The following is a 23,966-nucleotide window of genomic DNA, read 5'->3' as shown; positions in this document are numbered from 1 at the left end:
CTATGTTTATCTACATTTTCTTTTGCGGCTTGTGCTTTTGGTATCACATCTAGGAAACCATAGCCAAAGCCAAGGTCCTGAGTTTTATAGTTTTATCTCTATATTTAAGTATTTGATTTACATTAATTAATTTTTGTATATAGTGAGAGGTAGGAAGTTCAACTTCATTCTTTTGCACGTGGATACCGAGTTGTCCCAGCACCATTTTTTTTTAAAATTGAAGTATAATTGCTGCACAGTGTTATATGTGACAGGTATACAATATGGTGATTCACAGTTTTTACAGGTTACACTCCATTTATAGTTGTTATAGAATATCAGCTATCTTCCCCACGTTGTACAATATATCCTTGTATCTTATTTTATACCTAATAGTTTATACCTCTTACTCCTCTACCCCTTTATTGCCCCTCCCGTATTGCCCCTCCCTGCTTCCCTCAGCGTCCAGCACCACTTGTTGAAGACCATTCCTTTCCTTTTGAATGGTCTTGTCACCCTTTTCAGCAACCAATTGACATTAAGTACGAGCGTTTATTTCTAGACTGTCAGTGAGCATTGATCTACTTGTCAGTCCATATGTTACTACCACACTGTTGTTTTTTTTTCTTTTAGGGCTGCACCTGCGGCATATGGAGGTTCCCAGGCTAGGGGTCAAATCGGAGCTACAGCTGCCAGTCTATGCCACAGCCACAGCAATGCAGGATCCAAGCTGTATCTGCGACCTACACCACAGCTCATGGCAACGCCAGATCCTTAACCCACTGAGTGAGGCCAGGGATCGAACCTACAACCTCATGGTTCCTAGTCAGATTCATTTCCGCTGTGCCACGATGGGAATTCCCACACTGTCTTGATTACTGTTGCTTTTAATAAGTTTTGAAATCTGAAGTGTGAGACCCCAGCTTGGCCCTTCTTTCCCAAAATTATTTTGGCTATTCTGGGTCCCTTGACTTTCCATATGAATTTTAGGATCAGTTTATCAGTTTTTGCAAAGAAGCTAGCTGGAATTTTAATAGGAGTTTTACTGAATCTGTAGATCAAGTTGGGGAGGTATTACTATCTTAGCAATAGTAAGTCTTCTGATCCATGAACTGGGGTACGTGGCTCCTTTTGACCTCAGAAATGTATGTGTTTTCTCTGTTTGTATCTCTGTTTTTTTTTTTTTTCTTTCTCAGAAACATAAGAGCCGGAAACGTCGGTAAGTTGCCAAGAGTGGTGCAGGGAAGGGGAGGAGGAGGCAGAACCATGAAGGGTGCAAATTCCAGTGGCTCTAGGGCCAGGCAGGTCATGAGGCCGTCTGGGTGCAATGCAGAGGGAGCAGTGGGACCAGCCAGGTGAAGAGCACACTTTTAAGGCACCCACTTCTAGTTTGCGCTGGTGCAGTGTTTTCCTGAGTGTGGAGCATGACCACTGTGTGGGGAGAGCAAGTGCCCTCCTGCATGAGACGTGTAGTCCTCTGGGGGGGTCAGCCCAGCATTTAATCCTGTTTCTTGGTGGGTCCCCTCCCTCTGACAGCCTCAGGACATGCTGGCTTGTGTTGATGGTTGGTTCATGGGGATGAATATGAAAGAGCTGTGTTGCAGTCAGAGCTGTACTAAGATGGACGAGAGGGCTTTGAGCAGTAGTGAGTTCCCTGTCACAGGAGGTATTTAAGCAAAGGCTAATGACACCTTCAGACTGTGGGGCTAATGGACCCCTAAGGTGCCTTCCAACTTAAATGTCCTATGGGCTGATGTTTAAGCGTGATTTCTGCCCACATGGATGGGAACCATGTCTGAGAACTTTCTATTTATATTTATCCCAGTTGGCACCCATCAGAGCCCAGTCCAGGGAGGTGCCCAGGGAGTTTAGGCCCTGAGGCAAGGGATCCTGTTTCCAGCTGACCCAGTTAGGCCCAGGATGCTCGGCCCTGGCCCTGCCCACCAGGCCCAACTACCCTTTCCCAGCCTCTTCTGCACGATGGAGCCAGAGCCCGTCCAGCCCGGCATGCTCATCGACGTCTGCAAGTACCTGGACTCCCTGCAGTACCGCGTCTGGAGGAAGATGGTCATGTGTGTCGAATCTGGTGAGCAGAGGCCCGGGCAGTGTCCCGCCCCATCAGCCCTCCTCCTCCCTGTGCTGGTCCCTTCTCCAGCCTTTTTTATTCTGGTCCCTGTGCCCTATTCTCCTCTTACCCCCCTGCCCAAACCCCACCTAGCGGAATGCCTTCCGTTTTTGGGTCCTGACACTTGGCCACCTCTTAACAGAAAGAGAAACTGGCTTCCCTTTCTCTTCAGAACCGTATTGTATATGTAATGAAAGAGCTGCTCAGTTCAAGGTCACATCTCTCAAGGTGGTTCCCCCACACGAGTCACTCTATCCTGTGCTGTTGACTGATGTCTGTGTCCCCTTCCAAATTCATATGCTGAAGCCAATAATTTCTGCGTGATGGAATTTGAATGCAAGGCCTTTGGGAGATGATTAGGGTTAGAACTGGTCATGAGGTTGGGGCCCTATGATGGGATTAGTGCCCTTTTTTTAAGAAGAGGCACACAGAGACGGCCTCCTCTGTTCCTCTCCTTCCTCCATGTGAGGACACAGCAAGAAGGTGGCCATCTGAAAACCAAAAAAGAGGCCCTCCCCAGAACCTGAACATACTGGTCCTCTGATCTCAGACTTCAAGCCTCCAGACCTGTGAGAAATGCATGTCTGTTGTTTAAGCCCCCTGGTCTATGGTACCTTCGTACTAGTAGCCCACACTGAGGCGTGATTTTACAGGGAGAAATGCCAGTGACCCAGGGGCATGCTATGTGCTTTTCTAAGATTCGCAGGTGTCATGTGAGCATCAGGATCCCTGCCTGCATGGGTCTCCTGTGGCTGTCACAGCAAAGGACAGAAGACTGGATGCTTTAAAATAATAGAAACTTATTCTTAGGGTTCTGGAGGCTAGAAGTCCAAAACCATGATGTCAGCAGGGCTCTGCTCCCTCTGAAACCTGTAGGGGAGGGTCCTTTTTCCTCTTCTGACTTCTGGTATTTGCTGACAGATGTTGGCTGACAGCAGCAGCACTTTGCTCTGTGCCCCCAGCATCACAGATGATGGGGCTTCCCCCCCAACCCCCACTCCCAGTCTGTATCTCTTCTCTTTCCTAAGGATGACAGTCATGTAGGACTTAGGGCCCACTCTACTGCAGTCTGATCTCATCTTAAATAATTACATCTGTAGTGACCTCATTCTCAATTAAGGTCACCGCCTGAGTTGCGGGGTTAAAACTTCAACACAGCTTTTTCTTGAGGGCACAATTCAACATAAGCAGGCCCCCACCCCCCACCCCTGTCCCTGCGCGGGGCAGCCCCCTCTGTGCATTGAGCCAGGTGAAACATGGTGGTGGGTTTAGGGGGCCTGGAGGCCTCGCTGGTCCTCAGGTTTGCTGATTTCCTGCACCCTCTTCCCACTCTGCACCCAGTGCCTTTCAGCTTTGATCCCAACACCGCAGCCGGCTGGCTTTCTGTGTCCGATGACCTCACCAGCGTCACCAACCAAGACTACCGGGTCCAGGTGGAGAACCCCGAGCGCTTCCCGTCAGCCCCCTGCCTGCTGGGCTCCTGCGTCCTGTCGCAGGGCTCGCACGCCTGGGAGGTGGACCTGGGGACGCTACCCAGCTGGCGCGTGGGGGTGGTGCGGTGGCGCCAGGACGCGGGCTCAGAGGGCCGCTCGCACAGCTGCTACCACGACACACGCTCGGGCTTCTGGTATGTGTGCCGCACGCGGGGCGTGGACGGCGACCACTGCGTGACCTCAGACCCCGCCACATCACCCCTGGTCCCGGCCATCCCGCGCCGCCTGCGCGTGGAGCTGGAGTGCGAGGAGGGCGAGCTGTCCTTTTACGACGCGGAGCGCCACTGCCACTTGTACACCTTCCACGCCCGCTTCGGGGAGGTGCGGCCCTACTTTTACGTGGGCGGATCACGGGGTGACGGGCCCCCAGAACCCCTGCGTATCTGCCCACTGCGCATCACCGTCAAGGAGGAGCTGGACGGCTGAGGCCCGCCCTGGTCCGCTCTGCTTTCTGACTCTTCCTAAAGCCACACTCGCCTTGGTACCTCTCTGCCACCTGCCTTCTTGCCAGAACCTTCATACTGACCTCTCCTGTTCTTTTTCGTGGCTCCAGGCCCACGTCTCCTGCCTCATTTTTGCTCCCTTCTCTACCCACCTTGGAAAGCCATCCAGGGGACACCTCCCTGGTCAGGCTTTTGTCAGAGTTGTGGCATCCCCTGGATGTGAATTTTCTAATCCACATTCTCAGACTGCTAGGGATAATGTTTGCTTATAGAATGGGTCTGTTTTTAAAATGTTGGTTTTATCATTTTCCTATTGTGATGAGGCCAGCAGACTCTGGGAGGACTGCTGTTGAAAGGAATTTGTTACAGTTCCCAGGAGGGGGTGCCCTGCCATGGAGAGGGGACCCCCTGGGGGGGGGGGGACCAGGGTCCTTAGGAGGCGGAGGGGGTGAGGGGAAAGCCTGGGCAGGAGGATTACTGTGGTTTCCATGGGGAGGAGGAGGCCAGGTAGGGCCCAAGTAGGCAGTCAGCAAGTTTGAGTACTTTTGATGGGCTCTGGGGCTGCCCCTAGTTGTCTGATCTTGGTCCTAGTCTGATCTTAGGGCAGGGGGAGTGTAGAGCCCTGTGAGAGTCTGATACAGGAGGTGGTTGGGGTATAGCTCTGCGTAAAAGGTTGGAGGCATTTGAAAGATGTGCTTATGGGGGAGTTGTTTGCTGTCTCCAGGAATTTGCCAGCCAGTGAAGTCCCAGATGCCAAAACATCAAGAATACCAAAAAAGAAGCGTTGCCATCATGGGAACTAGTATCCATGAGGATGCAGGTTTGATCACTGGCCTTGCTCAGTTGGTTAAGGGTCTGGTGTTGCTGTGAGCTGGGGTATAGGTTGTAGACGTGGCTTGGATTTGGCGTTGCTGTGGCTGTGGCGTAGGCCAGCAGCTGCAGCTCCAGTTTGACCCTTAGCCTGGGAATCTCCATATGCTGCTGGCACAGCCCTAAAAAAAAAAGGCTACAGAAAAGAAGAAAGTATAGTTAATACAGGATCATCACCATGGCTTTGGGCAGGACCCATGGCCCGACTTGTTTATCACTTTACACTCATATTGAGTACTGCTCCTCCGGCCTCCCTGGGGCCCTGCAGGGCTGGGGGGTTGGGGCAACACTGCTCACCAGATCAACTCCGATTTATTGATTTACACGTCTTAGACAACTTCCTCTCAAAGGAGGTTCCAAAGCACTTACAAAAACAATTTAAAGACTGTGGTTTAGACCTGTTCCCTCTCTGGGCCTTAGTTTTCTCATCTGCAGATGAGATTGTAGGCCTGGGAGGTGATAAGCTTCTGTAATCATGTGAAGGACCTTCTTCTGATTCTTCTCACAAAAGTGCAGAAGGGAGGGAAAGAGGGGAGAAGGATGGGGACCGGGTGGTGGTCCCCGGGTGGTGGTCCTGGGAGGTGCCAGGAGGGAGGAGGGAGGGGCTCCAGTGCCCCTTGCTGACCTCAGCCTCCCTCTTGTTCTGTCTGCTGCCTTTTGCATTTTCATCCTGATTTCTCCTCCCTCTGCCATGCCTGCAGGCTTGTATCTCCACTTTTTCTTCCTCACATATGCCTGCAGAGAGTTTTTAATTATCAACGCTTCTCATCCCTGGAGAGCATTTTCTCAGGAGGAGATATTTTCTCAGAGGAGCCGTGTTCTCATGGGGCATTTTCCTGACTGAGGACTCATAAAACTGTCTCCGTTTGTGTCCCCTGGTTCACAGAAGTGGGCATTGTCAACAGAGATGAGGATTCATAACTGAAAATTGGTTATAAATGTGATGTGTACGTATGTCCGTGGTGGCCACAGGGAGGCATGTAGGATATGGCATTGAGTGAAGGGGACCTGGTGTGGAGGAGAGGTGAGGATATTGGTGAACAGGTGTGAACTGAGGCCCTTCTAGAGGCTCAGGGACTCAGCAGAAGCTCAAGGCACTTTGGAGCCAACTTGTCTGAGTTCAGTGTGCACTTTCTACAATAAAGTATTTATCTAGCCCATCAAGTATAATTTCTACTTAATAATCGTGACCTCAAATTATTTTGTTAGTTGTTGTAAACTTTAAAAATGTTTTTCCTTTCCACCTGAGATGTTGGAAGAGGTTTTTTAAACAGGATAATTTGGATAACCTAGACCCCTTTTTACCAAAATAAAAAATATTTAAGCTAAAGCCCACTTTTTCTTTTGACATTTTCTTTTCGGTATTCTCCTAAGCAAAAGTTCATTCACCTTGTAGCAAATATTCAATTATTTTTATTTTTATTATTGGATAATACTACATTTTATTTATCCATTCTTCTGTTGGTGGAAACACTTAGATTGTTTCTATTTTTTGCCAGTATGATCTGCTGGAAACATTTGGATACAGGATTTTGTGTGGGCATATGTTTTTTGTTTTAATGAGAATGTATCTAGGTATAGGTTTGCTGGATCACACAGGAACACTTTTTAACCTTCAAAGGGACTGCCAGACTGTTTTCCAGTGTGGCGGTACCATTTTATTGTCTTAACAACAGGGTATGAGCATTCCAGTTGCTCTGTATCTTTATGAACACTTGTTATTGTCTGTCTTTTAACTTAGCCTAGTGGGCGTTAAGTGGTATCTCATTGTGGTTTTGACTTGCATTTTCCTGATGTCTAGTGATACTGAGCATCTTTTCATTTGCTTCTTCTCCATTGGTATATCTTCTTAGGAAACTTACTTCAGATCTTTGCCCATTTTCTTTTTCTTTCTTTCTTTTTTTTTTTTTTTTGTCTTTTTACTATTGAGTTGCTAGAGTTCTTCATACATTCCAGATACAAATCCCTTATCAGATATATGATTTACATTTTCTCCCATTCTGTGGGTTGTCTTCACTCTTTGGAAGATGTTCTTTGAAACACAGAAGTTTTAATTTTGATGATATCCAGTTTATTTTTCCTTTTGTTGCTTGTATTTCCTAGAACTCTTATCTCTGACACTTCCCCTAAGCCAGTAGATTCCAAGTTCTAGATTTGGCTCAGGCATGGGCAGTTGTCCTGTTGACAAGGAGCCCTAGTCCAAGAGTGTGTCCCTTCTGCCCTTGAACCCTTCTGCCCTTGCCTCCCTCTCTTGGTCACCTGCCTTTCACTCTCCTGTACATTACAACATCAGGATAGAGGCACTGTCCCCCATCCCCACCCTGGGAAGCTGCCCCTCCTCCAGCTTCTCCCACCATTCAGTCCATCCCACCTGCTATTAAAAGAGACATGTCCACCAGTCTCACCCCATCACCCAAGTGAACTCTCCCACCTGCCCAGGGGCACTTCTGGGCAATATTCCCAGCTCACTGTTTTCCAGCTCTGCTTCTACCTGGAGCAACCTGTCTTCCTCACAGGCTCCCACCAGCCTGGGTGCCTTGCCTCCCTGGAGTCCCCAACATCTATTATTCTGTCTCCTGTGGTCACATTGGTCCTGAACTCACATGCTGTGTCTCATGGGCCACTCTTTTCCTGAGCTCACTTCTTCATCTATAAAAACAGGGATCATCCCACTTCATAAAGGTCTGAGGCCGCGTGCTTGTGCCCTGGCGAGTGCTTTGTAATGGCAGCTCCTGGAGGCAGGCTTGGGGGCCTCAGAGAAGGTACCTAAGGTTCCCCCACTGACCTCTCTGACCCCCCGTCACCTCCACATCAGCCATCAGATACTTTGTGGTCAGAACTGAATGTATGATGGCTGTCTCCTTCCCTGCTTCCTCCTGCCCCTGGAGGCTGAAATGTCACTCGGCATCTCCTCCTCTGTCTCGTAATCAGAGTGGTGAGAGTCTCTTATGAACCCCCAGTTAATGAGTCCACTTTAGTGAAGTGGTCATGCTGGGATCGTCCCAGCTCCTTAGGGAGCCCTGCCTATGGCTCTGCGCAGCCTTGGCATCCATGGGCCCTCACACATCTCTGGGGCTGCCTCTTGTCGCTTGGCCTGCAGTCCCCATCCCTTATTTGCCTTCCTCTGTCCTCGGCTTAGTGGTACCTTCTGAGATCTGCCCAGGGCTGCTTGCTGCCAATGACATCATCCGTTCTGCTGGGAGGGCCCTTGCCTGGTACAGCTGCCTGTTTTCCCTGTGCGGAGACCTCCCACATCAGGCTCCCCAACCCCGAATCCACAGGTGCTGCTGGGGTGTAACATAATTGAGAGTGTGCTCAGAGCTCAGGCACGCTGTCCCTGAAAGTTCCACGAGCTCAGCATCATCTATGGTAAGGAAAAAGCAGCCCAAAGCTGAAATCTGTATTCTGGCATCCAAATACCGACCGTATTGCATTGTTGGTACAGTGGTGAGCAGAGCTGACTGTAATATATGAACTACCTGTACCTTTGAGCCTCTGCTCCTTCATCTAAATGAGGATTAGGGTTCCTACCCCTGGCTGTCACGGGGATTAAATGAGGGAATTTGGGAGGTACGAATGCCATGTATTTATCCTAAACATAATATAGACATGCTACCTGTTGGCTAATTCTTCAGAAAGTGGGGAGATTTTGAAGGTTGACATTATAATCCATGTTAAAAATCTCAAAGGAAATTGAGAGATATAAATTAGCTAAATGTAAATGACTGGAGTGCTCTAATTTCTTGAAACCTATAACAAGGATGTACACATGGAACTGACGTTTATGAAAAATTTCAATCACACGGGAAAATGGTTATGAGAAGAATAAGATTTATACATACAGACATGCAGCAAATACAGAAAGACAGTTGGTCTCTAATTTGTGTGTCATTTGAGTAGATCATCCATTTATATGGCTGCAAGTTCCAAAGGTACAAAAGGTACTAGAACCATCTCTTCCACTTCTACCCAAACACTCAGCTCCCTTCTTTGTGGACAATCGTGGTACCATAAAAAAATCCTTCCAGAGGGACTTTAGGCACAGCAGTATTCTGTTTTCAAGTATATTCTGGTTCCTCCAATACACTGTAATTTAAAAGCAGACACGCTAGATCTGTATTTCTAAGCAACCCAGTAAGAGGAAAAAACCCAAAATAAAGGATGTTATTAAAATAATTTCCTCCCCTTAAGAGGGTGGCTTTTCATGGATATTCTCATGCAGTCAGTTCAACTGGTGGATTTAGCTTTTTGTTGTTTAAATGTTTAACCCCAGGGGTTTAAAACAGGGGAAAAAACAAAGTGGATTTAGTTGTTCCTGACATTAGAAGACAAACCTTATACCTGGGCCTTCAACAGACATTTTAAAAATCTCAGTCCTCACCAGGATACCTAGTGAGCTACATAACTAGTGCTTAAAAGGTCGGGATATGGGATGGATAGCCTGGGTTCAAAGTCTGCCTCAGTCTCTGCGTGACCTCTCGGGAGAGTTACTTAACCTCTCAGTGCCTTAGTTTCATCATGTGAAAAATGGAGATAACACATTAAGATTCATGGAGATGGAGTTCCCGTCGTGGTGCAGTGGAAATGTATCCGACTAGGAACCATGAGGTTGCGGGTTCCATCCCTGGCCTCTCCCAAAGGGTTAAGGATCTGGCGTTGCCGTGAGCTGTGGTGTAGGTTGCAGACGCGGCTGGGATCCTGCATGGCTGTGGCGTAGGCCAGAGGCTACAGCTCCGATTCAACCCCAGCCTGGGAACCTCCATGTGCCGTGGGCGCGGCCCTAAAAAGGACAAAAAGACAAAAAAAAAAAAAGATTAATGGAGATAATAACCTACCTCATAAGGCAGTTATGAGATTAAGTGAGCACTTGTGTAAAACACTTAGGACAGGCTCTGGCAGTAGACTTAGCTGTTGAGAGTTTACTATTGTTTTCTCTGGCTCTGCTACTACACAGTTGGGGACTTTCGATAATGCCATTCAGCTTCTCTTCTCTAAACAGGGAAATGAGGACACATGCATGATTTTTCCAAGGTCATTTCCAGGTCTAACATCCTGTGAGTCACAATTTGTGTCACTAGCAAAGCCTGGTGTCTTGCACACTGGTACCTTGGACTGCTCATTTAGGGTGCTGTTGCTGACCAGTATTCGAGAACTCAAGTGTGGTACCAGAAACCTAGCCTCATGTTTTGAGTCTGGAGGAAAAGAAACTTAGAGTCTTAATGTTTGGGTGTTCCCATAGTGGTGCAGCAGAAACGAATCCGACTTGTATCCACAAGGATGCAGGTTCAGTCCCTGGACCTGAGCAGTGGGTTAAGGATCTGGCATTGCCGTGAGCTGTGGTGTAGGTCACAGATGCAGATTGGATCCTGCGTTGCTGTGGCTGTGGCCAGCATCTGTAGCTCCAATTTGACCCCTAGCCTGGGAACTTCCATATGCAGGTGTGGTCCTAAAAAACAAAACAAAACAAAAGAGACTTGATGTTTGTTAGTATAGAAAAGTTACTCTAGAGAGAAGCAGGTCTTGAAAAATTTCTCCTAAGATTAGTAATCAATCATGCACAATAAAACTGTACTGTCAGGTTCCAGAGATGGCTCATGTGCTTATATCTGTGAGATTAAAGATGTCAAGTATTGGAGTTCCCGTCATGGCTCAGCAGTTAACAAACCTGCCTAGCATCCATGAGGACACGGGTTCAATCCCTGGCCTCGCTCAGTGGGTTAAGGATCCTGAGTTGCTGTGGCCCTGGCATAGGCTGGAGGCTACAGCTCTGATTGGACCCCTAGCCTGGGAACCTCCATATGCCGCAGGTGTGGCTCTAAAAAAAAAAAAAAAAAAATGTTGTCAAGTATTGACTCACACAGTGCACAGTGAATATGATCTTAGTGGCAGCAGAGCTGTTGGATTGGGCAAAAGATGACTGCCTGTGATGGGGACTGTAGCAGGTCCCTTAAGTTTTCGAAAAGGAAAATGCAGCTTAGACCGGTCCGTTTCACCCATTTCTTCCCCAGCCACTAATGGAGGACAGAGCAGAATGGAGCAATGGCTGTTAAAAACTGCCTCTTCAGCACAGGAAGCAGTGCTTCTCCAGGCTCTGTCTGTCTTTGTTTGTGGGTGTCGCTTGGGTGACTTTCTTTTGCTTGGGAATAGGCTGAGGAGATGGGAGATTTTGGTTTCTATGGATACTGGGATAGCTGGGATTAGCATCATGTATTTCAGAGACAGACAGTCTGGGAACAACGTGGACCCAGGAGCAACACAGAGGCACATGGAAACGAGTTGGAGGTTCTGAGTAGTCAAGCTCCATTTCAGCCCTCCTCTGGAAACAGGAGTCTGGATCCGCCCGCATCTTCTGGAGAGGCGGCAACTTGGAGCCCTCAGGATCCAGGGAGGTGGTTTGTGAACGGCGCCGCCTACAGGCTGTGGCATGTTCATACTCTTTCGTCCTTTTTTGACCCAGCTGTTGACTAAAGGGGGTCCACCAATAAACAGGTCTAGCCTGTGATTCCTCTCTCGTTTACTTGCTTCCGTCCCAGCATTTTCTTCTCTTCTCCATTGTCTTATTTTTTGTTTTTATTGAGGTAAGATACACATAACATTAAATTTACCATCTCAATTACTTTTAATAGTGTTAAATATACTCACGTTGTTTTCCTCATCTTAACTCCAATGTTCATTGCAGACATATTCTTCTATGAACTTCCAGAAAAATCACATCATATCCTCTCATTTTAATCCCCACTATCACCTGACCTCTTGTGAGATTGGTCCACCAGCTCAGGAGACTTGTTCATGGTTATGTGGCTAATCTGTAGCAGAGCCAGACCTCAACCCCAGGTCCCTTGGAGTTATCACCCTCAAATCCCAAAACATTTTCTGGAGTTCACAACATCTGATGTCGCATGACTGAGGCTGTTCAGTTTGTGAGGCCTAAAACTAAGGGAGGTGGAGTGAGGATAAGGAGGAGAAATACAGGAGGAGGTAAGATAGTCAGGAAGCGTCGTGGAGGAATGTCGGGGTGAAGGAAATCAAGAGCGATGGCTGCCAGGTCCCTGGCTTGAGTGATGAGCTAGTCACGGAGCTGTGGCCCAGAGGAGAGCGGGTGGGGTCAGTGCTGTGTGGGGGACACTAGGTGGAAGGATAGAGAAGGCTGTCGATACAGCTCTGGGGCTCAGGATCAGGATGGGACGGAAGATATGGAGTCAGGAGTCGAGGCAGAGTTGTCTTGTTGAGCCCTTTGGAGTCTGAGTTCTAACGTGGAGAGTGTCTGGGATAAAAGGTGGCAGAGACAGAATCCTGGGGACACTGACACCCATTAGAGGTGGGCTGAGGATTCCAGGTTAGACAGGAGGGAACAGAGAAGCAGACGCAGAACCTGGGCACGGTGCTGAGGCAGAAGCAAAAAAAAAAAAAATGTTCAAGGTAGAAGGGAGGGAGCAACAGCATCAAAAGACCAAGCTGGTCAGGTAACCACCAACTGCTTATAAAAAACACATCTTAAACAAAGTGAGAAAATGCACCCTCTTAGCAAGGAATATTCTCTTGTTCAGCAGAAAACAAATTGGCGATAGTAATTGGGCACTGAAATTTAGATGAAGAGGACAAAGTGAAATTTAAAGGGATAATTCATCCTGACTAAAGCATCAAAATATATAAGGCAAGTTGTAAGAATATACTGCAATTTTGCCGCTGCAATACTTGCCTATAAAAACCAAGAAAATCAGGGCGTTCCCATCATGGCTCAGCAGTTAATGGACCTGACTAGCATCCATGAGGATGCGGGTTCAATCCCTGGCCTCAATCACTGGGTTAAGGATCCGGTATTGCCGTTGAGCTGTGGTGCAGTTCTCAGATGAGGCTCTGGATCCTGCATTTGCCATGTGGTTGTGGTGCAGACTGGCTGCTGTAGCTATGATTCAACCTCTAGCCTGGGAACCTCCATATGCCATAGGTGCGCCCCCCCCCCCAAAAAAAAGACCAAGAAAATAAACTGAAAACAAAACTAATAAGAAATTTGGTAAAGTGAATCCAAATTACATTGGTTTATAACAATCGGCACTTTTTATACCAGCAATATCCAGCTAGAAAGTAGGACAGAAGTAAGAATCCATTCAGGAAATTAACTAAAACATAAAACTACCTTAAGTTTTAAAAAAGAACTAGAAGCAGTTCATGTCCTGGCACAGTGGAAACGAATCCAACTAGGAACCATGAGGTTGCGGGTTCGACCCCGGCCTTGCTCAGTGGGTTAAGGATCCAGCATTGCTGTGAGCTGTGGTGTAGGTTGCAGATGCAGCTCGGATCCTGCGTTGCTGTGGCTCTGGTGTAGGCCAGTGGCAACAGCTCTGATTAGACCCCTAGCCTGGAAACCTCCATATGCCGTAGGTGTGCCCCTCAAAAGACAAAAAAAAACAACAACTAGAAAACCTTACAGAAATTTTAAAAAATTGACTAGAATAAGCAGTCATAAATCAAAATACCTAAGGTTTGTTTTGAAATTATAAACAACATGATTTTTAATTTAATTGAAATAACAGGAAAGTTAATCAAAATATTTGGGAACAAAGAGTCTTTAAGATAATCATATCAAGATTGCATCTCAAGGATTTTTCAGCTGCATCTCAGATATTGAAACCAGAAATTAAGTACAGAGGCACCTTATTCATCATAGAATTATTGAGGGAATATTTGGAAATAATCTAAATATACAAGAATACGGGCATAGGCAAATAATTCAGTATACTAGAAAACTATGAAGACACTGAAAAACAAAACAAAACCACTAAGAATATTTACAGACATGAGTAAATGCTAACGTGAGGAAAGCCACGGGGGTGGGAGTGGGGGACACAAAGAAACTATAATCAGTGCGATTCCAAATTTGCAAGTCTATTATATTTTTGAGGTGAATATCTGATACTGTTAACCATAGATATCTTTGGGTAATGTTTACATGTGACTTCAGTGTTCTTCCTCCTCCTTCATTCCTCGTCCTCCTTTCTTTTCTAAAAAGAGAAATCTTTACACTTAAAATTAGAAATAGGTAACATTAGGAAAATGAGAATCTGCTGAATGTGGTGGCTCTTAGGTGGTTACTGGTGCCCGTGCTGCTGGGATTGCTGAGGTTTATTTCCAGAACTGTGAGGCTGGAGTGGGAAGCCTGAACAAATGAGGGAGAGGGAGAATCAACGCTGGACTGGGTCCCCTGAGAGAGATCGATAGGTAACAACACGGGGACAAACGGAAGCATTCGCATTGACTCATGAATCTTTGATTGTTTTCAGCCATCTGCTGAAAAGCAAGCAGCAGAGGTGTCTAGAAAAAAAAAGCGGTGAAGCTCTTGACCGAGGGGGCTGGGAGAGGAAGCCAGAGCCCCTCAACCAGCTGCCGAGGAAAGGCCAGCCCCTTTGGGTCCAGCAGAGGCGACCCTAGAGTGGTGCACGCCTGCAAAACAGACCCAGCATGGGCGGGCTCCTGATCTGCAGGCTGGGTCTACCGTGCTCAACTGGCCCTGCCTAGGGTGGAAACATCTGTCCACCAGCCCGTCCAAACGCCTCTTTGAGGCATCCGGGTCTTAAGAACACTTCCTAAGCAGGGACGTTACTATTGGTTCCTGCTCCTGGTATGATGTCACCATCAGCCAATCTGAAGTCAGCTGCTCCTCCCAGGCTAAGGAGTTAATTAGGAATTAGTTAACTATTCTTAAGCCAATAGGGACAGGCTCTAGCGGTTCGTCTCATCTGTTTTGGCTTCTGTTCGCCAGGGAAATGAGGCGGTGGAGTTGGAAATAAACTGAATAAGAGCAGATAGTGCTCGGCTTTGTAGATATATGTATAGATATATATTTTTTTAAAGTTTAAAAGTAATGTATGTTCATTGAAAAAAATTGTAAAACGAATCAATGACATTCCACTACCTAGAGTTAATAATATTAAGCATTTCAATGCAGTTTCTGCCTACATTTTTAAACTCAAAAGTGTGAGATTTATACAGAAATTAACTCACTGTAATTTTTGTAGCATTTCTTATTGACTTACTGTAAACAATTAATAATCTTCAGATGTACAATGTGTAATGACCGTAAAATTTTTCAACTAAATGGACATTCCATAAGTGCACCATTTTCCAGTATATAAACCAATGCTATCATTTTTTCCGGCTGCAAGGAATCGTGTCCTGGACATAATTGAAAATAATACTGCAACAATACTACTGTACACACATTGTATATTCTGTAAATGCATTGTTCAATAATTCCTTAGGATAAATTCCTGGAAGTGATATTCCTGTGTCAAAGATTAAAATACATGTTTCCGTATTGCTCTCCAGAAATGTTGCCAACAGTCCATGACAGCGTTCACTTCTCCACATGCTAAAAAAAAAAAAAAAAAAAGGGGGGTGTTTTCAATCTTTTACATCATTGATAATCTTGTGACTCTTTTTAAAATTCATTTTCTTGGAGTTCCCATTGTGGCCCAGTGGTTAACGAATCCGACTAGGAACCATGAGGTTTCGGGTTCGATCCCTGGCCTTGCTCAGTGGGTTAAGGATCCGGCGTTGCCGTGAGCCGTAGCGTACGTAGGTTGCAGACTAGGCTCGGATCCCGTGTTGCAGTGGGTCTGGCGTAGGCCGGCGGCTACAGCTCCGATTCGACCCCCAGTTGGGAAACCTCCATATGCCTAGGGAGTGGCCCTAGAAAAAGCAAAAAGAAAATAAATAAATAAATAAATAAAAATAAAATTCACTTTCATTTCAATTCAACTCATCATTTCTAGTGACGTTGACCGTTTTCATATATTCAGTGACATATTTCTTTTCTGAGATTTCTGTCTTCTTTGCCTACTTTTATATCAGGATGTTTGTCTTTTTCTAAATCTATTTGCAAGACCTTTAATTCGACTTAGTATTTTCTTGACTCTTTTTTCCTATGTATGTAAAGTGGGTGTATGTTTTTCATTTAAAATGCTATTTTTGTCAAGCTTCTGTTTCAGTGTTCAGTTACCTTTGTTGAGTATTTGGACAGCTTTCTGATTTTTTCCTGTGCCATGGAATAGTTTATGAAGTATGCTCCTGGAAAATTTAAAGAACGAGAGCCTTTGTTGGAGGTAATTCTTTGATCACTTTTAAGATATCTATTAAGATAATTATCTAATAATAAAAGATAATAATTATCTTTTAAGATAATTATTAGTCAATTTAATTCAATTAATATATTCTTTATTAATTTTTAATTTTAACATTATTTTTAGTTTAAATAATTAAAATTTAATTAAAACTTTATGAAAATCTCTGTTAAAATTAAAAAACTAATACTATTCACTTGGGTACAAATGTGAATTCAGAAAGAAGACTTTACAAGTTAAATTTCTCTCTCTTCTCTGCCTCCAAACATCTATATTCTCTTCTCTTAAGCAACCACTATTACTGAATTGTTGTGAATTTTCCAGAGATATACTAAAAACAAGCATATTCTTTTCTTTTTTAACCATAGAATAGTCACAGACTATAAATATTTTTATCTTGCTTTTTAAAAACATTATAGGGAGTTCCCGTCGTGGCGCAGTGGTTAACGAATCCGACTAGGAACCATGAGGTTTCGGGTTCGATCCCTGGCCTTGCTCAGTGGGTTAAGGATCCGGCGTTGCCGTGAGCTGTGGTGTAGGTTTCAGACGCGGCTCGGATCCTGCGTTGCTGTGGCTCTGGCGTAGGCTGGTGGCTATAGCTCCTATTGGACCCCTAGCCTGGGACCCTCCATATGCCTCGGGAGCGGCCAAAGAAATAGCAAAAAAAGACAAAAAAAAATTAATAAAAAAAATAAATAAAAACATTATATACTTTGAAGGTTACATCTTATATAGTACACAGACTTACTCCTTTTTTTTTTTTTCTTTTTTCTTTTTAGGGCTACACCTGCAGCATATGGAAGTTCCCAGGCTAGGTGTCAAATCAGAGCTGCAGCTCCCAGCCTACACCACAGCCACAGCAACATATGATCCCAGCCACATCTGCGACCTATACGATAGCTCACAGCAACACCGGATCCTTTACCCACTGAGCAAGGTCAGGAATCGAACCCTGCATCCTCATGGATACTGGTCGGATTCGTCTCCACTGTACCACAGTGGGAATTCCCTAGTTCATTGTTTTTAAGAGCTGTATATCTTCTCTTTGTATGAAATTTATAGTTTACTTAACCACCTCATTTTAAGAGGAATTAAGTTTATCTCTAATATTACTACAAGTAATGCTGTAGTAACTATCCTTACACATAACTATCAAATCTGTGAGTTGTTTCCTTTTATTAAGCAAGGTTAGATCTTTTGTAATAATTCGTGTGACCAGATAAGCTTAATTTAATCCTGTCAACAAATTCATACGATGAATTTTATCTTCTGATTTTTTTTGTTTTGTTTTGTTTTTGTTTTTATGGCCACACCCGCAGCATATGGAGGTTCCCAGGCTTGGGGTCGAGTCAGAGCTGCAGCTGCCGGCCTGCACCATAGCCTCAGCAAAGCCAGATCCAAGCCATGCCTGCAACCTACACCACAGCTCATGGCAACGCAGGATCCTTGACCCACTGAGTGAGGCCAGGGATCAACCCTCGTCCTCATGGATCCTAGTCCAGTTCATTACCGATGAGCTATGACGGCCACTCCCCAATAAAAACCTAACTGTATTGAAGAGATTGATGAACTTGAATACATTAAGATTAAGAAGTTCTGTCATCTGGAGTTCCTGTCGTGGCGCAGTGGTTAGCGAATCCAATTAGGAACCATGAGGGTTTGATCCCTGGCCTTGTTCAGTGGGTTAAGGATCCGGCATTGCCGTGAGCTCTGGTGTAGGTCGCAGACGCGGCTCGGATCTGGCATTGCTGTGGCTCTGGAGTAGGCAGGTGGCTACAGCTCCGATTCGACCCCTAGCCTGGAAACCTCCATACGTTGCAGGAAGCGGCCCTAGAAAAGGAAAAAAAAAAAAAGTTCTGTCATCAAGAGTCAGGAAAGTAATGATACTAGACTCTTGTATCATAAAAGTCAAGTGATGATACAAGGTTAGAAGACATTTATAGTATATATATATATATATATATAAAATCTGACAAAATCTTGAGTTTAGAGCACATGAAGAAGTAAAGATGTGTTCTTTCTTTCTTCCTTTCTTTCTTTTTGTCTTTTGTGGCATATGGAGGTTCCCAGGCTAGGGATTGAATCAGAGCTACAGCTGCCGGCCTGTACCACAGCCACAGCAACGCAGGATCTGAGCCTCATCTGAGGCCTGCACCACAGCTCACGGCAACACCGAATCCTTAACCCACTGAGTAAGGCCAGGGATCGAACCCACAACCTCATGGTTCCCAGTCGGATTCATTAACCACTGCGCCATGAAGGGAACTCTGTAAAGATGTGTTCTTGATCTGCCAGGATGGAGAGAGAAAAGAAACATTCTCACTCACTGTGTCTATTCTCTAGTTCAAAGAACCAGGGTGGAATGAAAAGCAGGGACTCGGAGCCTTAGTCAGTCACAGGAGAGAGTTTTGCCTCTGCCCTGAACTTGTGGGGCTGCCCCATCAGGAACAAGATGGGGCTGGTGTGGCTGCTCACCTCTCTCTAAGGTGGTGCACTGCCCTCTGCGTGTGTGAAGGTATCTGGGAGCCAGAATTGTGAATGACTTTTTAAGTTCTCTAATTTTGTAAAGCCATGTTTTAAAAAATTGAAAATGAACATGTATTATTTTCAAAATTAGAAAACAAAATTCTAAGCCTTATAATAAGAATGTGTAGGCATATTCCCATTGTGGCTCAGCAGGGTACGAACCCAACTAGCATCCATGAGGATGAGAGTTTGGTCCCTGACCTTGCACAGTGGGTTAAGGATCGGGTGTTGCTGGGAGCTGCCGTGTAGGTCACAGACACAGCTTGGATCTGGTGATCTGGCGTTGCTATGGTGTAGACGAGCAGCTGCAGCTCTCATTTGACCCCTAGCCTGGGAATTTCCATATGCTGTAGGTGTGGCCATAAAAAGCAAAAAACAAAACAAAACAAAAAACCCCCAAACAAACAAAAACCCCCAGTCCCCCCCCAAACAAAAAATAACAAAAACAAAAACAAAGAGTGTGCAAAGCAGCAGAATGGCTGTAAAGATGTAAAATGAGGTCCACCGTAAGACCTCCCAGCCTATTTAAATTCTCCACGTTCATACAGCAGCATCACCTTTACATTTCTCCTAATTCAAGCCTTTCATTCTCCCCGTGGGTTCCCCTTTAAAAATGCTAGATTCACGTTCAGCTCAGCCTTGTTAGCTGTTCTTAGTCATTGTTTCTCTCATGTGCTTTGGGAAACACAGGGGTGAGTGAGAATGACTGTTTGCTGTCAGGGAAAGCAGCCCCAGGGGAGGTGACATGTATGCTGGGACTGAAAAGACAAGTTGGGAGTTAGCCAGACAGAGAGGTGATGGGAGGTCACCCCAGACATGAGGAAGGACAGTGTTTTCAAAAGTTGAGAGGCAGGAAATGGTGTGGCATCTTTGGTGAGCCAACTGTGTTTTGTTGCAGTTTGAAAGGAGTTCTGTGTGTGTGTGTGTGTGTGTGTGTGTGTGTGTGTCTGAGAGAGAGAGAGAGACAGGGGTGGAGGGCAGGAGGGGATGGTGGTGCCCATGGAAGACTCGGGGACACACAGAGAGGTTTAGATTTTTCCTGCAGGTGCTGGGGAGCCACTGAAGGTGCTAAAGGAGGATCGAGGTGTGATCAGAAGCAGATTTCCCTTCTTTCCCCTGGTCCCCAGCCTGAGGTCATTGTCTCTATAAGGAAAGGATGACAACAATGATTTGACTTCCACAGCCATGGTGCTCATTACTTAGAGAACTGCAGCCCCTCGTGGCCCCTGGAGGACCTGTCCCGCAGCATCTCTGGGGAGCTGAGGGCATCATTGGTGTCTCAGAGCCTCAGGGACCGGGATGATGTCATGCTGTCTGTGATTTGAGTCCTTTCCTGGGGACAGCGTTCACTGGGCCTATTACTAGTCAGCCTCGCTCCAGGCAGGGAGAGCATGCCCATGGGCCGAGGCAGGCCAAGGATGATGATATTTAGGCTGAGATGATGCCCAGGGGCTGCCAGAGCCCCGAGCAATCAGCTAGGGAGGCTCCCACTCATCAGAAGGCAACTGCAAATCAGAAAGGCCAGAAGCGGGGGTGGCATGGGAGGCGCCATGAAGAACCGTCCAAAGTGCTCCATGGGAAAAGACTCTGAACACCCTCGAGGCCCAGAGGATGCAGAGGTCATAAGGATGCACCCAATGCATCCTTACGACTGAGGCACGCACAGAAGATCCTTCTTCCCCCAGTCCCCTCCTTCATCCCATGCTAGCAGGAGAGGAAGAAAGCGAGGCAGAGGGGTGGGGAAGGAGCTGACCCCAGTCCCAGACACCCCCGGGCCAGAGTGGGCAGGAAGTGGGAACTTCTAACAAAATTGGAAAATTTGGTGGAACATACTCATTATGGAATTAAGGCTGCTTTGGGAGCCAAGAAGAGTGTGAGCAGGAAAGTCACGGGATTTGCCAGGGTTTTCATCTGGGAATGACTGGTTGCCTCTCATCAGTCTTGCTTGTTCAAATTCATGATGACTTTACGCTTAGAATTCACGGAGTACACTGCAAGGTCACCCCGGTGCCTTACACATGCTGACCTCTTGGCCTGAAATGTCCTCCCTGCCTTTGTCCTATAGCAAAAACTGTTCCCACCCTGATGCAAGGCAATCATTGTCTCCTTTTGGGATCCCTGTTGAAACTCCCTCTACTTGCTCTTGCTTTCCTTTGTAGAGAGAAGGGCTGCACCTGTTTTATCACAGGAGGACAGTACCTACCAGGGCTCCAGCTTTGGGGGAAGATGCTATTCTCCTCTCTTTCTGTGTGTGTGTGTGTGTGTGTGTGTGTGTGTGTGTATGTATGTATGTAAATATACTTATGCATGTGTATATATATATACACACATGTGCAGTACATACATTTATATATACATGATATATATATCATATATAAATGTATGTATATATGCATGAATAGTATAGTTTATATATACATATGTATATAGTGTTTACATATATAGTTTTTTAAAAAATCAGCTTTATTGATACATAATTTACCAAAAATAAAACATTAAATTTGATGAGTTCTGACAAACACATAAACGCATGCAATCCCGACCACAGTCAGGATATGGAACACCTCCATCACCCCAGAGTTCCCCTCTGCCCTTCCCCAGAAAGCCCTCCCTCCCCCTGCCCAGCCCCAGGCACCCCCGATCTGCTTTTTGTCACTGCAGATTGAGTTTGGTCTTTCCGAGAGCTTTGTATAAATGGAATCATACATGGCAATTCAAGGAAAATCTGTCTGGATAGGAAAAAGCCAATTTCTTTCTAGAAAGTAAGAAAACGAATTTAAAATGTGAATTGTGTCCTTCTAACAAGCAAACCAAGATTCCTTCTTCCTAGAAAGCAAACACACTGAAGTGTAATCGTTTTGACTCTGTATTGCAATTAGCTCAGAATCTCTCCACCTCCTCCTCCCTCATCACCCTGCCTTCAATTTTTCTGTCTCCATTTCCTTAGATGTCTTATTTATTTTTCCGGAATATGAAAACGTTATTGGCATTCTGCTTATGAGTATTTTCAATTTCCTTGAATTTTTGGAGACAAATTGATTTTTCGTGGGCTAATATATCTTCAGGATGACTTTGCTTGAATTTGGCCCGTTCATTGATCTAAAATGGTTTTGAAGCCTTTGGGCAGAAGGCGACAGCTCCTAAACTACATGGTGAATGAGAGTCTCTGGGGCTTTTTGTCACTGTGGCAGGATTGTGTGCATTTCTTCCTATTCCCTACTGTCCCTTAAATCTAAATTCTGTAGGGGAGGGGCAAGTTGGCCATTTCCCCAGTGTTCTCTCTGCACCCCTGAGTAGAGCAAGGAAAACGTTCCAGGATAACCACAGAGTAATTCCCGCTACCTGGTTTCAGCACCTTCCACAGGCAGAAATATGCAGCAGACAGAACTGGGCAGCAGGCTTCCTGTGACCTTGGCTGAGGGGGCACGTGGCCCCCTCATCTCCCAGCCCCCAGTCCTTCGGACACATCACTTCTTAGCTCCCTATTCTGATATCAGCTAGAGGAGGCATCTTCCTGGGGGTGTAGCACCCTCCTTTCCCCCAGATTCTACACCGGAGAAGGGGCTAGTTCCAGTGCTAGAGGCCAAGAGATGCATAAGGCAAATATCCTTTTCATCCCCAGCTTTTCTTTTCTTTTTTTTCCCTAACCTGCTTTCAGCATTTTGTCCTTGGCGATTATCTATTGTTCAAAACAATTTTGCAGTGAGTGCAATATTGCTGGTTGATTATGAGTCATGAACCATGGCGGGGCACCCATGTGGGATGTCTGCTCTGCTTGCCCTGTGCCTGACTCAGAACAGTAGCCTTTCTCCATCTAGATTCACACTACGCAACCCAGCCCCTGGCCGGAACCCTTGACATCAAAGGCACACACCTGACTGAAACTGGGCCAGATGGATTCTCTTGCCTGGACCTCTGAAACTGGGATTGAAAGAGGGCTGGTCTGTCTCTCTGTCATGCTCACAAACGTGGGATGGCCAGTGCTCGGAAAGCAGAGTCTGTCATTGGGATGGAAGGACATAACCTTGTAGGTCGACGCAGATGTGGACGTGCGTGACCATGTGAAGACAGGGGCAGGAGGCACAGCCACACCCAGAGAGAAGGAGAGAGGCTGGGAGAGAGGGGCGTAGGGGGAGAGAAACTGGCTGCTCAGATTCTGTTGGTCTCCAGTTCCTAGTTCCAGTCCAGCTGTCCTTTTGTGTTGGTTTCCAAGTGACAGCCCGGTAAACTTGAATGAACTTCCTGTTTTTGCCTAAGGTAATTTGGAGTAATTTCCTGTTAATTTGCAGCCAAAAGACTCTGAATAAGATGCAACCTAATACCAGGAAATGAAGTTACGCATAATCACCTAGCTGGCCCATTCCAGGGCTTGGGAATAATAAGGATTCCTTCATCTCAGAACTCAGAGGACTATTAGTGGAATAGAGACAAAAAGAGCCAGTGAATAAGTGTCCATTGTTTTGGGGACTTGGATAAATTTCCTTCTGAGACTGGGACTTTAGGAGGCTCCAAAGGCCACCTCGAAGGAGGTCTTGACAGTGCTGGCAACTCCCTGGAATTTCAGTAAAGGTGAACCAGACATGAACCAGTCTGCCTGGTCTAATGTGGATGGAGGAAAACAGGTCAGTTATGTAACTCTGCTCCCAGAAGTTCTTGCTGCTTCTAGTCTAGGACCTGAGACCACTTCCGGCCCATTTTCAAAACTCAAAATGAGACTTACTGAGCTGCAGGACTGAACACTCCGTGTGGCAACCTCCACTGAGAACTAAACTAAACATGGTGACTCACTGATGAAATAGTGACATCCCAGCACTTGGAAAGAGGACATCCAGGATGCGCCAGGGGTGCTGGGGAATCCCGACCCTTCAGTGCTTCTCCCAAGTCTGTCTGTGGTGCCCTCTTGCTGGACAGAGGCACCTCAGGACAGGTTTGGGATGCTCTGTTGAGCTAACGGGGTGAAGCAGGCTGTCTGCTGCCCTCTACACCCTAAGGTGAAATCCATTAAGCAGAGAACAGGAGCACACCCCTCAGGTGTCTTTCTAAGAAACTGAAGCCCCTCTGGCAGGGCCCCCTGGCCAGGCTGCCTAGAAAAGGCTTCTAGCAAATTGAATCTCTCTAACTTAAGATCTTAAAGACATTACACTGCCAGAAAACTTCAAGCCTGGAGAATAGAATTTCAGAGGGCCATAAATCCACACTGCAGGGCTTTTTAGTCCCCCAGGCAAGCCCAGGCTCAAGCTCAGAGGCTGCCAGCTCCATTCAGAAGGTGTCACATGCCCCACAGCCAACTCCCCCCACCCCGATCTCCTTCCAGGCGTGGCCCTGGAGGACCCAGGATGAGGGCCATGTTCCCAGTTGGGGTGGGGGGCAGAAACCAGGGCAGCTCTACTGGAGAACCAAGGAGCTCCTC

At 46.2% G+C, this 23,966-nt stretch overlaps 1 protein-coding gene across 4 annotated transcripts in view; it reads left to right on the top strand.

Annotated features, from left to right (window-relative positions):
- The window catches only part of TRIM35 (tripartite motif containing 35), a 43,825-nt gene that overhangs the window by 13,775 nt on the left and 6,084 nt on the right, over positions 1–23,966 (top strand). The window contains exons 4-6 of one of the 4 annotated variants that reach the window (XM_047759654.1): positions 1,176–1,198; positions 1,947–2,065; positions 3,446–4,459. In XM_047759654.1, coding sequence (XP_047615610.1) covers positions 1,176–1,198; positions 1,947–2,065; positions 3,446–4,023 — 720 coding nt within the window. In that variant the 3' untranslated portion in view covers positions 4,024–4,459. Of the gene's footprint in view, positions 1–1,175; positions 1,199–1,946; positions 2,066–3,445; positions 4,460–11,126; positions 11,178–23,966 lie in introns of those variants that run through there. The other 3 variants (XM_047759658.1, XM_047759655.1, XM_047759657.1) reach the window with 3 other exon arrangements.

The sequence above is a fragment of the Phacochoerus africanus genome, chromosome 15, assembly GCF_016906955.1.
Source record: "Phacochoerus africanus isolate WHEZ1 chromosome 15, ROS_Pafr_v1, whole genome shotgun sequence".
NCBI lineage: Eukaryota > Metazoa > Chordata > Mammalia > Artiodactyla > Suidae > Phacochoerus > Phacochoerus africanus.
The sequence above is the reverse complement of the archived record's forward strand: the minus strand, read 5'-3'. Positions and strand labels throughout refer to the sequence as shown.